This window comes from Lissotriton vulgaris, chromosome 1_1 (assembly GCF_964263255.1).
Source record: "Lissotriton vulgaris chromosome 1_1, aLisVul1.2, whole genome shotgun sequence".
In the NCBI taxonomy this organism is placed as follows: domain Eukaryota; kingdom Metazoa; phylum Chordata; class Amphibia; order Caudata; family Salamandridae; genus Lissotriton; species Lissotriton vulgaris.
This window is the reverse complement of record NC_141685.1, coordinates 482,206,012-482,221,396: the sequence shown is the minus strand read 5'-3', so window position 1 is coordinate 482,221,396 and position 15,385 is coordinate 482,206,012. Positions and strand designations below refer to the sequence as shown.

Sequence of the window (15,385 nt, the reverse complement as noted above, 5' to 3'; positions counted from 1 at the left end):
TAACATTATACATATACATTATACTGTTTATAGACATTGAATTACTCTGATTACTCCTTGTGTATAACGCTGTTTTTGGAAATAGTGTTCCGGGTAATGTCGACTTTGAAAACATTTAACTATATTTGTTAAATAACATCATTTAATTCACAGGGATATATAAACCTACACTTAACTGTGCTTTGTTCACATACGTACACTGAAAGCATGAATAAAAAGGAAAATATACAGTCACTTACTTTGGTAGAGTTTTCAAGTGGTTTTCTCTTAATTCTAAAATTCGCAATTTTATAAGCCTGCGATAATGGAAAACAATCTCAGTAACATATCTTTAACCAATACAAACAGAGAATATATGCAAATATCCAGTGCATCCATGTTGAAAAACGTAATATTAGCAACATATTAAACACGAGTTTGATAAATATTATTTTTGGTGTGAGCAAGTTTCATGTTGATGAGTTTAAGAAAAAATAATACAATAAAATTGGATGGTGTGAAAAAGTGGTCTATTAGAGGGATGGATTGCTGTTCACCGCATGTAATACATTCACAATCTTGATAGGTCGAGACTTTCTGTCTGTCTTTAAAATACTTTAATCAATTGTTAACATGATGATCATAAAATCGCAAGAACGATAAAAAAATAAATTTCATAATATATCATAAAATACAAGAATAATATAAATAACAACACTGATTCTAAAACATCCTTCTTTTAAAATAGCAAAGACTTGCGTTAGTGAAAGCGAAAAATGCTCCCTATCATTAATGTCAAGGTCTAGATATGGTTGCAGTCCATTAGAGGTTTTAATAATTTCATATTCTCTATTAGAGGGTTTTCTACACCCCTTTGCATCTCTCTCCATGCTCCGCCACAAAGTTGTGTCTAACCCATGTTTTGTCAGTGCTTGTAATTCTCTTGAGGTTTAATAATGATGCCTCGCCCAGGCTATCCAATGTGATCCTGATATAGAAATCCACGGAATCTTCTAAACTGGTTCACCGGAAATACAGTGGGATATTCACTAGGACTCAACTCCAATTTATCCCCACCCTAACGCAACAAATGTGGAGACAGATTAAACACCCTATTTGCAAGCTGGTGCATACTGCAGACATCACCTGAATTCCAGCAATAACTGCCCCAAAATTTAACTTCACAATGGACACCACCAACCAACCCTAATGAGATGCAGAGTAGGTGTTTCCGTGCAAAAACACACAAAAAACCACAACACCAAATTCACAACAAAATGCAAGATCTGCGAAGCGAACCAAAAACAGGTGATAAGCCTCCTGCAGGTGTAAAGCCGGACGACTACCTGCAGTAGGCAACGGATCCCCGGACACAACCACACCCGAAGAACAAACAACGCCATGGAGCTACTCATCATGCAGCTCAAAGCCCCATTAGGGCAGCAGCACCCACCGGCACCACCCCGTGGACCGCTACCACCCGCAGGACCTGTACCAGGCCCCCCCTGGACCACCACAGAGGCAGCACAGAGTAAGACAGCAGACCTACCGAAAACGCACCAGTCTCACAGACCTAACACCAGAGGTAGTCATTGCCCACTACAGGCTTAAAAGGACAACCATCATCTGCATCATAACCCACATCACCCACAGGTTGATGGTCGCAACACAGCGGAGAACCAATCTCCCTCCGCAGACAAAGATGCTGGCTGTGCTGCACCTGTTGGCCTCTGGCACCTTCCAACTAACAACTGCCAGAGTAGGAGATGTCTCACAGCCAGCCCTATCAAAGTTCATCACACCTGTCCTGGATGCCATCCTCAGCTTCATACCCCTGTACCTACACTTCCCCACACTGTGCAGGAACAGAAGGAGACCAAGCAAGGCTTCTACGCCATAGCCAGATTCCCAGCCGTGTTGGGGGCAATAGACTGCACACATGTTAAACTTGTGCCCCCTGCGGATACAGCACACCACTACCATAACAGAAACCACATGCATTCCTTCAATGTGTAGGCAATAGTGGGCTGGGAACTCTTAACCAATGTCGTCACAAACTACCCCCAACAGTCCGTCATCAACCAGCGCTACCAGGATGGCACATTTGGAACTGGACTGCTCGTTGGTAAGTGCCAAATCAACACACCTCAAAGCTACCATCAAACAACGCACAATTGTGGGAATGCACTAGACCAAACCTCATACAACATGCCAAACAACATGCCCACCTACCAGACACGACAACACCACTCCATGGTGATCCTGGCCTACGCCTGCACACAATACAGCAATATCATGACACCACAGCCACACAACAGCTGAACGTGTGTAGATGCGGAATGCAGCCATGTGCGAAGGATGCAAATGACCCGTGAATGGCAATGCACACAATGACAAGTGAGGCATGGATGGGCGTTACAGATGTGGGTAGGCAAACCACAGCAATGTCCATGCAGACCACAACTGCTGGTGACTGGAGAGTAGCGAACAGTTGACGCAACCATGTCACACCAGGCTGGGGCGCAGATAGAGGAAATTTAGCTTGCTCCCCTTCCTGTGTGCGTGAGCATAGTGGGTGGGCCCTGAGTATGCCAGGGCTGCGCTGGGGTGTGGACAAAAACCCCACAGCGCAGAGTGTGGTTCTGTCCTGGAAAGGCCAACGTCCCTGACAGGGTGGCGCCTCACAGTCCACCACGAGGCTGACGCCATGAGGAGCTAGGCCTGTGACCCTGTGCGCCTGCTGCACCCCAGGACACTGATACTCAGACCAGGCCTGCCGGCACCAGCACCCCAAGGCCGCACCGCTCACCTGCCGACACCGTCGTGTGTCACAGAGGGCCCACCACGAGCTGGGGCATGCTCCAAGCCCAAGTCCTACAACCTCTGCAGCCTCTGCAGACCATTGCTGGCCCCCACGACCCTGGCCCACATTACTCCTTTCTCATTGACATACTCCACCAGCATCCCTTCATCACAGTGGGCCCCACATGTGGAACTGTGTTCTGAGTCCTTAATGGCAATGACCCCAAATCCGTGGCAGACTCCCTTTGATCAGTGAGGCGTAATTCCTTATGGCAAGCCGGCGACACAAGGTGCCACCAACCCTGTTTAACGCAAGCCGGCAACATGTGGTGCCACTTACCCTGTTCAATGCAAGCCGGCGACACGTGGTGCCACTAACCCTGTTCAACGCAATCCGGCGACACGTGGTGCCACTGACCCTGTGCACTGGGCACTGTGAGTGAGCGTCAGCCTCCGGCGGAACATTGTTGGTGTCTGAGCCTGTGGCCTGGGGGGTTTTATCAGTAAAGGGCAGGTACGGACTTGGTGTTTGGCATGAGTCTGTGGCATTCATATCCTACATGTTGCAGGACACAGTTGGCATGTGCCCTCTGCATCATGCCCTGGGGGTACACCTTCCACTGTCCACCGAGTCACTCTGCGTCACGCTCCTTCAACTTCGACAAGAACATGCTCTATACTCGTGACCCTACCCCAGTCTTGCGCAGGTCAGCGTACCATGGCCGTAGGCCCGTGTCGGTCGCTGTGCATCCGGGGCCACTAACCTTGTGCAACTCAAGTCATCCCCCTTGTTGTCCTGCCATTGCTTGTCTGAGTGCCTGATGACTGTTGGAGTTGTTGCCAGCACCTGCTTCTCCCTGAGGGCTGGCTTACTCTCACCACACACACAGCCAGCACAGGCGTCACTGGAATAGTGGGCATGCCATCACATCCTGCCAAACCAAGTATTGACTCTTTTCTCCCTGCTCTGTCACAGGTGATCAAGGATATGCACTCTGCCCTTGCATGATGACACCCCTCCGAGATCCGAACTCACCCACCCATAGGCAGTACAATCTGGCCCACATACGCACCAGGGGCATCGTTGAATGCACATTTGGCGTATTGAAGTCACGTTTCAGGTGCCTGGACAGCACGGGTTGAAAGCTCCTGTACAGCCCGGAGATCGTGTGCAAGATGATCGTTGCATGTTGTGTCTTGCATAACATCTGTGTACGCACCATTGCCCAGTGGATCCCAGTTCCAGAAGTCCCGAACGATGATGGGGACAATGGGGGCAGGTGGCTCACATCCCACTGCAGCTGCGGCAGGAATGACCCCTAGGAACATCATCATTGACAATTACTTCTCATGAGCACTTGACATTGTGGCCGCCCCTGGCAATCATGGGACAGTGTAAAATGTCAAAAAATACAGCCTGTGTGAATAAAACATATTTGCAGTTTACAGGTTGAACTAGAACATTGTGATGTCACGGTTCCCTGCTGGGCCTGATGGGATTTGCCATCTGGTGCACGTTTGAGGTACCAGTTGTGGCCTGTGTTCTGTTGTGGAGGGGCTGCTGTTTGTACCAGGATATTGTCAATGTTGAGGTGCACTCATACTTCTGTGTGTATTCTGCACGGTTAGTGATTCACTCCTGCGGCTCTGATTTGTCTGCCACTGGTCCCTTTCATGCGGCGTACCTGTCAGTTCAGTACTTCCATGGTGCTGAGATGTTGCCGACTTGGGTAACTTGTGCTATTTGTCGAGTTGTGACACTTGGGCATGGTTTGTCCACAGATGTGTCGTTGTGGTCAAGGGTTGTTTGTGCTGGTGGTTGAGTTTGAGTGTGACCTGCTTTATTCTGGTTGTGATCTGCACTCAGCCACCTCAGTATTGTGCTGTGTACATTGTCTAGGTGATTGGACAGCAGCCATGTTACTTGTCATGTGGTGTCTCTTACATTGTCAGTGTGGCTGAAGTATATGCCTGTTTGCTATGTTTCGCACATGTGCATGTGTTGGTTGTGTGCTTGTTGATGTGTTGTGTGGGTGCCCCTTTGAGCACCTGGTGTGCATGGGACTACTTGGTGTTTGTGTGTGTGCTGAGGTTTTCCCGTGAGATCTGGGACATTATCCTTAGTCATGGTGGATGTGCAATGTGCACTGCTTAGTTGTGTATGTGTGCCATTGGGCCCGTCTCCCCCGTCCACCCACTCCCTGGTCGGTGCGCGACCTGTTGATGTGGTGTCGGGTCATGTTGGACAGTGTACGGATCCCCAACTCTTGTGTCCGTCTCCCGCCTGGTGACTGTGGCCACCATCGACTCCATGCCATTCAGCTCCTGGTGTTCTGCTGGCCCCCCTCCTCCGGGTTGCTGTGCTGCTTCCATGTTGACAGCGAGTTTCTACTTGGTTTTGCCATTCACATTAGTCCAGGGCCTCTTATGCTCTTCTATTGGCCTCGACTGCCATGCGACAACATTCAGATGGTCCGATGTGGTGTGCCATCTCGGCCTCTTTGTTGCCAATGATACGTTGGAGGTGACGTACAGTTGGTGGTGGTTTCTGGCTCATCCGTGGTGGTACTCTGAGTTTCTTGGCGACTTTGCCCGTCTTCCTCTTCCTCTTCTCATTGACCTTCCATGGGCCCTGTATTCCTGGGTGTTTCTCCATGGGCATTGTGGGGTTCATGTTGTCCTCTGCAGTGGGTCAGGGTGCATCTGTGGTACTACGCAGTTGGTGTCGTTTTTTCAGTGGCATTTTCCGTCTGCTTTTCTTGTGCTTTTTCACGAATTACGAGTGGGGATTGCTGGCCTGGGGCTGCTTATCGCTGATATCCTCATCGTGCTTTGGCCCATCGCATGTTTTTTCATGTTGAGGTTTGTGTTTTCTCGCCGTCGAGCTGGTTGTAACCCGGACATTGGCCGCGGTTTCGTGAATTTCACGTTAACATGGGGTTATTTTCCCGCGATCGGCTGCAATGTGTAAAGGTGTGTTAGTATTTTTTTTGTGATGTTTAGCACACGTTCTTGTGAATATACCCCACAGTCTTGCATTATTGCTTTGTTCAGGGTAGCATGCTCATAAGCGAGTACCATAGCAGCAAGGAGACGAGCCTGAGAAGGTCCTCCCCACAATCTATGCCTAATTCCTTGTGTACTACAAAATTTGCGGTGCTGAGAGGGACGCCTCAGAGGCAAGGCAACACACTGTTTTTCTTAGCATGGAGGTTGCTCACACCCTTGAAACCCCACAGGCCAGACCCATAGCATAACATGGACAGACTCTTATGGTTATTAATTTCTAAGAGTGGGCTAATACAAACCAATAAGCAGGGATAACGGGTACCAGCTCAGTCAAATGCTACTCTCAAATTTGGGAACTGGTACGCCCTTCCTAGATGATGGCCCTTACTCATGAAGGCCCTGGTTCTAAGGTTTTGGGGTTTTGCAGCCAAAAGCCATAAAGAAGGATTTCAAACTGGTTGGTTTCCAAATTCAGCTCTTCCATGAAATTTACAAGGGCTTTGATCAGTTTTTTCAAGTCACTGGGCGTCCTGGTAATCAGGACCAAGCCATTCACATAAAGCTGGACTCGCAGGGGCCTTTTGTTAACTAAGGGCATATCCAGACCATCCTTGATGAGTTGCACTTCTAAATTGGTGATATATAACAAAACCAGTATTGGCGCAAGTACACACCCTTGACGGACACCCCTAATCAAAATCTAATTAAAACTGAAAGGTCAAAGTGCAAAGCTCGAAGAAAGTCAACTAAGCATTTGTTTAAGCCTTTAGAAAGCAGGATGGACCAGAGGTTTGAACTATTTATGCTGTCCAAACTGCATGCCTGGTCCAGGAAGGACAGATAAATGGGACATGATTTAGGTATGGTGTATGTTATAATTGTAAGATGAAGATTTAGGCATTGGTTAATTGTCCCCACAGCTTTCCTTAAACCATACTGCCATCAGACAGTATGGTCAGTTCTTCTCACCAGTCTATCACCCTGTCCAACACAACCCTACCTATAGTTTTCATTGGAGAATATAACAATGAAATAGGTCATCAAAACACAAATTTCTTTAATGTTTGTGTTTTTCCAGACTAGACCTGTACCTTTATTTTTCAGCCCTAGTTTAGTGCTGTCCCCAAGTTTAATAAGAGGGGTTGTCCTTCAGTAAAGACAAGATAATACTTAATAGGTTGTGATCACTATATGCACCTTGGCTAACAACTGCCTCTTTGACAAGTATGGCTAGATTTCTTGAGATAAAAATGTTATCAATTATGGAACTAGATCCATGGCCCCCATATATGGGAAGAAGTGAGGTGCCCGAATCAAAAACGTCAGAAGTATTGCATAGATTACCACACACCAAATAATTATACAACTTCCCCCCTATCTAAAGTCCTCGACAACCGTTCCCTTCCATCATATGAAAGGATTACCTTGGGGACTACGAGTTCGGCCTTCCAACTGGGCCTGAAAATCACTTCCCATCAAAAAACTAGAACCTTTTTTTAGACTTGTGGTCAGATTTGATAAATAGTCTATCAATGCAAAAAAGGTTTGGAAATTAACACACTCCTTGCCCAAAAAATGAATCAATGAAGACGTTAGCGAATACAAATTCGACTTTGCCTGGCCATTTGGCAAAGAAGGCCTAGGGGAGAGAGCAATTGCCAGGTAATGGAGTTATCATGCAGGGCAACGAAGTTCTAAACCACGTCGTTAGCCATACTTTTGCACCGCCACATGGTGAAGGGGCTGCGAGCTTTGAAAAACAAACATATCCATTACAAAATACATTGCTGGTGGCCCAAGTTTCCTGCAGCATGCTGACATTCCAGTTATCTATAAATTCCACCCAGATTTTGTTGATTCATTTTGCTGAAATACTGTAGTATGGTTTGTGGGTCACTTTCTACGTGCATGTTAGGTTAGCATGGCTTATTAGAAGTTTAAACGCCATTTTCCTTTTTATGCTTTTTGCACAAGACACTGCTTGGCTGTTTTTGCTGAGTTAGCTTTCACAAAGCTCTATTCATGAGAAAAGGATTGTTTTTCAACATCTCTAGACTACATCGTGTCCCCAGTCTGAACAGTGAGTGTTAAGCCGCTAAAGTTATCCTAACGTGCAAGCCTGTTTATCGGCGTGTCCGTGTAACACATTCTAGACACAACAATTTGGCAGCTGCAAGCCGAGTAGGATTCTGGCGCCTTTATCATAGCACACTTGCCAGAATTGAACACACTTGGAAGATTCCAGGCATGCAGAGAGACTAACTGATCCTGATTTAATTTACACTTACTGAGCAGACAGGGAAATGGGGTCCCCCTAAGAAAACTCCAGAGACCTTCTATAGTTTTATAATACAGAGTTCCTAGATAGGGTGGGTGCTTTAAATAGGCACTTTTTATCACCTGTTTGCACTATCATTGTAATATGATTCCTCCTTTTGTATTTTATGGAATTGTAACCATGCTGTCTGTATTAGTATTATGTTTATGTATGCTGCTTAACCCCTTCGCTGCGGCGGGAATTCCGCCGCAGCGCTATGGGGGCGGGCGGGTCGAGCAGCGCTCGCATGCTCGTGACGGAGCCGCTCCGTCACGAGCCGCGGTTGAGCTGTGCTCGTGACGGAGCGGTTCCGTCACGAACGCGCCCGCTCAATGGAACGCTCAGCGCAGGCGCGAAATTCGCGCAGGCGCGCCGAGCGGGCCATGACGGAACCGCTCCGTCATGAGCACAGCTCAACCGAGGCTCATGATGGAGCGGCTCCGTCATGAGCACAGAACGGGTTAAAATACTGCGCTTGAGATAACATTGTTAAAATAAACATTTTAACCTTACCGTGTCTCTATTTTACTCCTGTTGTGGACTGGTATGAACGTATAACAAAAGAGTGTTCTCACTTCCCACCATTCCTGAGAAGGTTCTAAGTCGCATGTTCTAGGTTGTCTAATCATTGGTTTCTTTGCTATAGGACGAAGAGCTAATGTGAAACTGATTGCTAGTCTAGTAGGGGATTTTGGGTACTAAGGTGAGTTTTGGCACACCCTAATTCACTGAGGTCCTAAGTCTCTGTGCACAGTTCTGTGTTTGCGCAGAATCCCTGTTACAATACCTGCAATATTCCAACTGGTTACCTCAAAATTTGCACAGCTGGATGAAGCCTTCACTCCGTACATGCATTTTGTCACTTTTTTCTATGTGATTCAGATACTTTGTCAGTCGTTGCCACAGAATTCCTCAAGGGATAGGTGTGGCAGCAGCCAGGGCAGCTGACTCCAGAGCAAGGCAGTGGCGTAGCTAGAGCTTCTGGCGCCCGGGGCTATCCCTCAGATTGCCGCCCATGGCAGGCAGCGGGGGTGTGGAGATGCTGGGTAAAAAGAATGGCAAGCACTTGAAGGACGTCCAAGAGAAGTGGAGAAGTGTGGCTCACGGTGTAGAGCAGGCAGACCCGGAAGCTGAGGTCAGACCCGGGACCAGGGTTCAATTCCCGACACGGCAGGGTCTTGAGCTCAAATGTCCACGGACTCGATAATTCTCGCTTCGGTGCCTGCTCTAATCATGGGTTCTCACTCTGCAACTCTGGGCATTAAGCTTGCTTAATCTCCACAACGACCCCCCGCGGCGGGATGCCTGTCTTTCACCTTGGGGATGCTCTGTAGGGGCTATCTCACAGGGAAAAAAGCCAGGACGGGTTCCCAAGGCAAGCGCCGGGAAACCTCCGGGTAGCTGTGCGCTCTATAAATGCAATAATAATAATAATAATAATAAGAGTCACGTGGTATAACCGCTAATAGTTACCTCGATCATGCAAGTTACCATACATGACATGGGCCAAGGCTACACAGTTCTATACACCGGCAGTACAAATACATACAATTGATGGACGGAATGCAGAACAAATCAAAACATTCACCCCCAGTCCATGGATCTGGGTTAAATCCATCATTCTTTTGCTCACCATGCCACCCCAGTAGACCTGGTCATGTGCAAATCAAGACTGATTTGCATATGGCTGGGTTTAAACTGGAATGGCATAGGGAGCAGAAAAATGAAGGATTTAGGCCCAGATCTCTGTACTGGGGTGAATGTATGACACTGTTCTGTATTCTGTACATCAATTGTTCTTTTTGCAATAATAATAATAATATATAAGTACAGAGGTATCAAGGTTGACTTGTTTGCAACCTCTAGCATATTTAACCAAAAATTTGACCAGAGTACTATATGCGGTGGCAATGTGTTGGTCTGAATAGATGTTATTACACATTAAGGGGGTCATTAGGATCGCGGACGGACTTGAGTCCGTCCGCGACCCAAGAGCATGAGGGAACGTCCGCATGGGCTGCGGCGTTCCCTCTGTGCAGATTAGGATGTGACCGCCAGGGTGGCGGTCACATCCTCTATTTTTAACATTGCTGCGGGTGGAGCTTCAAGCTGCACCCGCAGCAATGTTAAAAATGCATGCACAGCATTTGCGTGCACAAAGCGGCAGGCACCGCGCGGTGCCTGCTGCATTGTGCACGCAAATGCAGGGGGGTACCATAGGTACCCCCCATGTGCACCCCCCACTACACCTAGGGGGCCCGCAATGGGCCCCTGCAGTGCAGTTACACATGCTTTTCCACGGCGGAAAAGCCGCCGCGGAAAAGCATGTTCCCAAGCACATCCTAATCTGGCTGACGGTGTCTAAGAGACACCTTCACCATTTTAGTGCTTTTCCGCCGCGGTTGTAAGCCAGCCGCGGCGGAAAAGCTGCGGACCTAAACCATGACCCACCAGCCATCCTAATGTGGCGGTGGGTCCTGGTGGGTCCGCAGAGGATTTTCCGCATCCTCCGGGCCGGCGGTGGCTTCCGCCGGCCCGGAGGATGCGGAAAATCCTCCATCCTAATGACCCCCTAAATGTATACCTCCTTGGGTGGAGTCCTCAGCACATAAAGCAGATAAGTAGTAGAGGTACAGGTCTCCACACCTAGGTTTGTGAATTGCAATTTGTAGTATGAGAGTAGTACTAATGTACTGATTCTAAAGGTTCTACTAAATGCAGTTTCTGAATTGTGCTCGAACAGTCTGTGATGTCTTGCTAATTTGCCACTACAGAGAGAGGCCATATTGGGTTTAGCTGGTTCTCCTTTTATAGTTGCAGTGCCAGCATTCACTAATGGCGTGGGGGATTTGTAGCTAAAGTGGAATTCAACTACAGGTAAAATATCCTGAGGAACATGATTGTCAGTTCCATTGAGAAGGAGTCATGCAGCGGCAAAACCTACATGAATTCAGGATGATCCATGAGTATCTCATCTCTGCAGGTCATTGGAAATCCTAGGATTTAACTTTCATCTGATTGGCTAGTACATCCCCCTAAAGGGCAAATATTAAATAGTTTCATTCCAGTTCTTCTCCATGTTGAGGGGTTTTAATGCTCTGTTAAGAGACTTAGAGGGTGGCTGGGCATGTATTTTAGTGTTAACATTTCTGCTGACAAAGTTGTTCTAGTGGGGACTATTATTTTTGAAAGAAGGTGGCAAAAAATCTGATTCCATATCTCAAGTTTGTTTCATTAGCCGAATGTGGACTTGGTGTGTCAAAATGGGTAAGTCGAACAAGTTCTAAAGAAAGCTTTGTAAATGGTATAAGTGAGCACAGAGCTGCCATCTAGAAGCCTTACTCCGGTCAGCCTGGTTCCTGTACATCAGCAGGAGGGGATTACTGCACTCTACTTCCAGGGTGGGTTTCAATACTGACCCTGAACTACCTGACCTTGTTCTTTCAGGTCATGACCCTTTATTACTAATCGTGAAATGGGGTAGACTCCTTACTTGTATGCTATTGTACCAAGGTACGCCTTTAACGTGTCAAATAAATTTCCTTACATGCTAATCTGAGTCTGAAAAGGCTTGTTGACAAAATTAATACTCTGAATCACAGAATCAAGGGTCCACCTGTAGGCAACCTGGACAAGTGCAGTCAAGTCCCATATTCATACTTTACTATACAGAGGTTTCTACTATTCATCACATGATCATTTTTCTCACAAATAATTACGACCATGAGTATGCGAGGGTGACCTTAACAGGTATCAAAACAAATTTTGGCAGGGCAAGCTATTCAACTATTTCACGTCTCAAATGTCAAACGCAGTTTCTCCCTCTTGCCCTATATTATTTAAAGAACTAAAGTAGCTTTACTGTTGATGAATCTATTCACATCCGGTTCAACTCCACTTCTAGAGTATTCTAAAGTACCATAGGCAAAACGCCAGCCATCATAATAATTGCTATGATCCCAGTTTGGTAATGAGTAAAATGGGAAAATGCTATTGTTTCCAGTAAAGGTTAAGATAAATCAGTCTGTAAGGCAACTCATGCTCATGTCTAGTGCTCTGATACAGTCGTGCCAAGTGCCACGCAATGATCATGGCACAGCTCGCAGCTTGCTACAGGCAGCTCGTACCCACCGCAGACACTGCTCTAGCTGAGCTTATTTTACTCCCGCCCGCGCCAGATTCAGCCTGAGCCGACTGACTCCAGAGGGGGAGACCTGAGACCATGAGCCAGGAACTCACAGAAGTCTAATCATCTGTGGAGGACCCTGGCCGAGCGGCAATTGGAAACCGATTTCAAAAGTGGCCTTGCGTGAGCTCAGCCTGCCTGCCACAGCCAGCTCTTGCAGAACAGAGTTGCTGCCTGCAACCACAAGCAGCCTTCGCCACATGCTCACGCCGAACGGACTCAGGATTTATCTGCGGACGAGGCCGAGGTCCAAGTAAGTACCAACCAGAGAGCCTTAAATTATAGACAGTGAACCCCTTATCTTAATTGCTTCACTTTCCTCGGGAGAAAGGATCATTCAATAGTTGTTAAATGTCACTCATATTATCCCTGAAATTATGAAAACGTCACACATGGCAATCTAAAACCTTGGCAGCTATGATGATACTGATAGTTTGCTCTATTTAAAACTACAAACAAAAATAAAATACGAGGCATTGCAGGCTCAGACTAGGATGTAAATCAGGAAGAGAGCGAAGACAGTTAAAATAACACCAGCAACTCAAGTGCGTTTAAAGGTTGTCACAGAAACAAATCTGCTTGTTGTTGCTGCAAACATTTAGCTTACCTTTCCTCTACACTCCATAGTGGTGGCAGGTCCCTATCATAGGGTTTCTGTAAATCACCCAGCCCTCCCCTGCGGAGACTCCACTTTGTCAAAAGAGCGCGTGGTGGTTGCGTCCGTCACTGCTGTATTTTAGCAGCACTGTGCAGTGGCTGGATAAAAATGATTCCCAGGGCCGTCATTCGTAGCTCCTTTGCGGCCCTGGGAACCACACGGTATGCCCCACCACCACCACTTGCTAGATGGTGCAACATGCGTGCATGCACTGCAGCCGGTGGGCTTTCACTATCATAACTGCACATCATGGGTGCAGACAGTGCTCCTACTTCAGCGACAGATTCACAGCTGCATTTGTTGGGGAGGTGTCAGTGTCCCAATTAAATCTTAATCGCCGCCGCCATGTGCCACCAGGATCGTGCAACCACCCCCAAAACAGTGCCGCCTGGGGCAGACAGCCCCGACAGTCCCCCCCAGCTACGCCTCTGGAGCAAGGGGCTCATGGTTCGATTTCCAGAGCTGGAGGCAGATCAGCTCAGCATCATGTGACTCTGGGCAATAGCTCACTTAATCTCCCTGATGGCCCTGAGTGCCTTGAGACCCTTATGGGTGATTAGTTTGCGCTTTACAAATACTGGATAACAAGAACAGAAATTCTGTTCCTTATAGTTACAATAGTCGGGTTATTCTGCTGCAAGTAGTGAGTTAAAGTGCACCTTGGGTGACAACTGTTCAAACTCAAATGCCTTTAAAAGAAACCTAAAGGTATTACTTTAACGTGTTGGAAAGATGACTGTGCATCCTTCAATGTGCCACCCGCATGAGACAGCTGTTTAAAATTTCCACATTTCCAACCACACAGTCTCCATCAAATGATTTAGCTAGTGGTCCTATCCACTGGAGTCCCTCATGCTAAAATTAGATTAGCATGTAAGTCACTGTATGACTTTATTTTTAGGCTGGGTTGTAAATTCCGTCAGGGGTAAGTTTAGGCAATGCATGTAGGCTAAACCTTCCATATATGGTGAAGCATCAGGCGGCAAAATAATTCCACAGAAGGATACTGTGCATCAGTCACTGGCATAGAGCCTCCCGCTGGGAAATTTACCAAACCAGTTAGGTCCATTGAGAGGTATGAATAATTTAAACCTGAGCTCACTCCCAGGTAGTTATGTCACAGTGCAGACAGGCCTAACTTAACAAAAATGAGCAAATAATTTAGAAGTACCAAAAATGCCAAAAGGTTGAACCTTACATCCTTGACATGGTATTTGCCTGGACCCTTTGCCTTCACCTCTTATTTTTGCTGAACTCATTTTTATTGACATTAAGACTCTGTGCATTTTACCCTTGCTAACCAGAGGGAAACTGGTTGTGCTCTGTTGCTAAAACATGAAAAAATCGGTCTACACCTGATTGATACATTTTGTACACTTATATGTCCCTGGTAAATGGTACTGCATGTAAATAAAATGCTACTAGTGGGCAGCAACACTCATTGTACAAGCCACTACAGTAGACCTGTAAAAAACATCTCAGGCCTGCTCTTGCTGCCTGTAGTGCAGTTTTAAACTGCCAATTAGGATGGGCAAAATAAACATTTTGCCAGGCCTAAACCTTCCTTTCTAATACATATAGGCCCCCCTAAGGTAGGCTCTATAATTTCTTAGGTCAGGGTGCATGGTAAATGACAAGCAGGATTTGTGTATTTAAGTTTTACATGTCATGGTGGGGAACAATTCCTAAAGTCGTGTTTCACTGCTACAAGGCTATCTCTCTGATAGACTAACAGTGGGCTACCTTAATGCAGTTACGAAGCGCTAACTTCAATTTGGTAACGGATAGAGAAATGCTTATTCTTCTCACATGAATTGTACTTTGAAATCCTTTTTATTGATAAAGTTGGATTTTAAGTTATTATTCTGAAAATGCCACGTTTAGAAAACTAGCATTTTCCAGCCTAAACCAACTGTGTCTTTCTGCTAGTGTGTTGGGTCAGATGACTGTGAAGGGCCTCCAGTTGATGGTTGTGTATTCTTTAAAGACATCAGGACAAAGGGGGCCTAGGTATCAGGGGCTTGCGTCTTGATGACAGTATAGCTGGTGAGGAGTTGTACCATGCCCTGATTGCACTTCAAAAGGCCCTGCTTGTAGCATACCAAAATGAACCTGACACCAGGTCTGCCGTCACCTTTGTCTCGCTGGACAATTTTGAGCTAGGACCAAGGGAAGGTGAAAAATGACCAGAACCAGTTATGAAGGTAGGACAGAAAATTCCCACACACAAGAACCTCCTGGACCTGTAGAAGATTCAGAAGATGGACTGTCCTTCAGTCTGAAGAAGGAAGACTTGATCTGCTTGCCTTGAACTCAGGTTCCCCAGAATAGACACCAAGGATCAGTTGGCTGACCTCCTTTTTGAGATACAACTGTCCAGCTGATTAGAACCAACTGTTGGAAAAGTTTCAGCACTCCGTCCATCATCTCCTTG

General features: G+C 46.7%; 1 protein-coding gene across 1 annotated transcript in view; it reads right to left on the bottom strand.

Annotated features, from left to right (window-relative positions):
* The window catches only part of LRRC7 (leucine rich repeat containing 7), a 1,701,172-nt gene that overhangs the window by 1,198,746 nt on the left and 487,041 nt on the right, over nt 1-15,385 (bottom strand). The window contains exon 6 of the mRNA XM_086936257.1: nt 240-296. Coding sequence (XP_086792383.1) covers nt 240-296 — 57 coding nt within the window. The remainder of the gene's footprint in view (nt 1-239; nt 297-15,385) is intronic.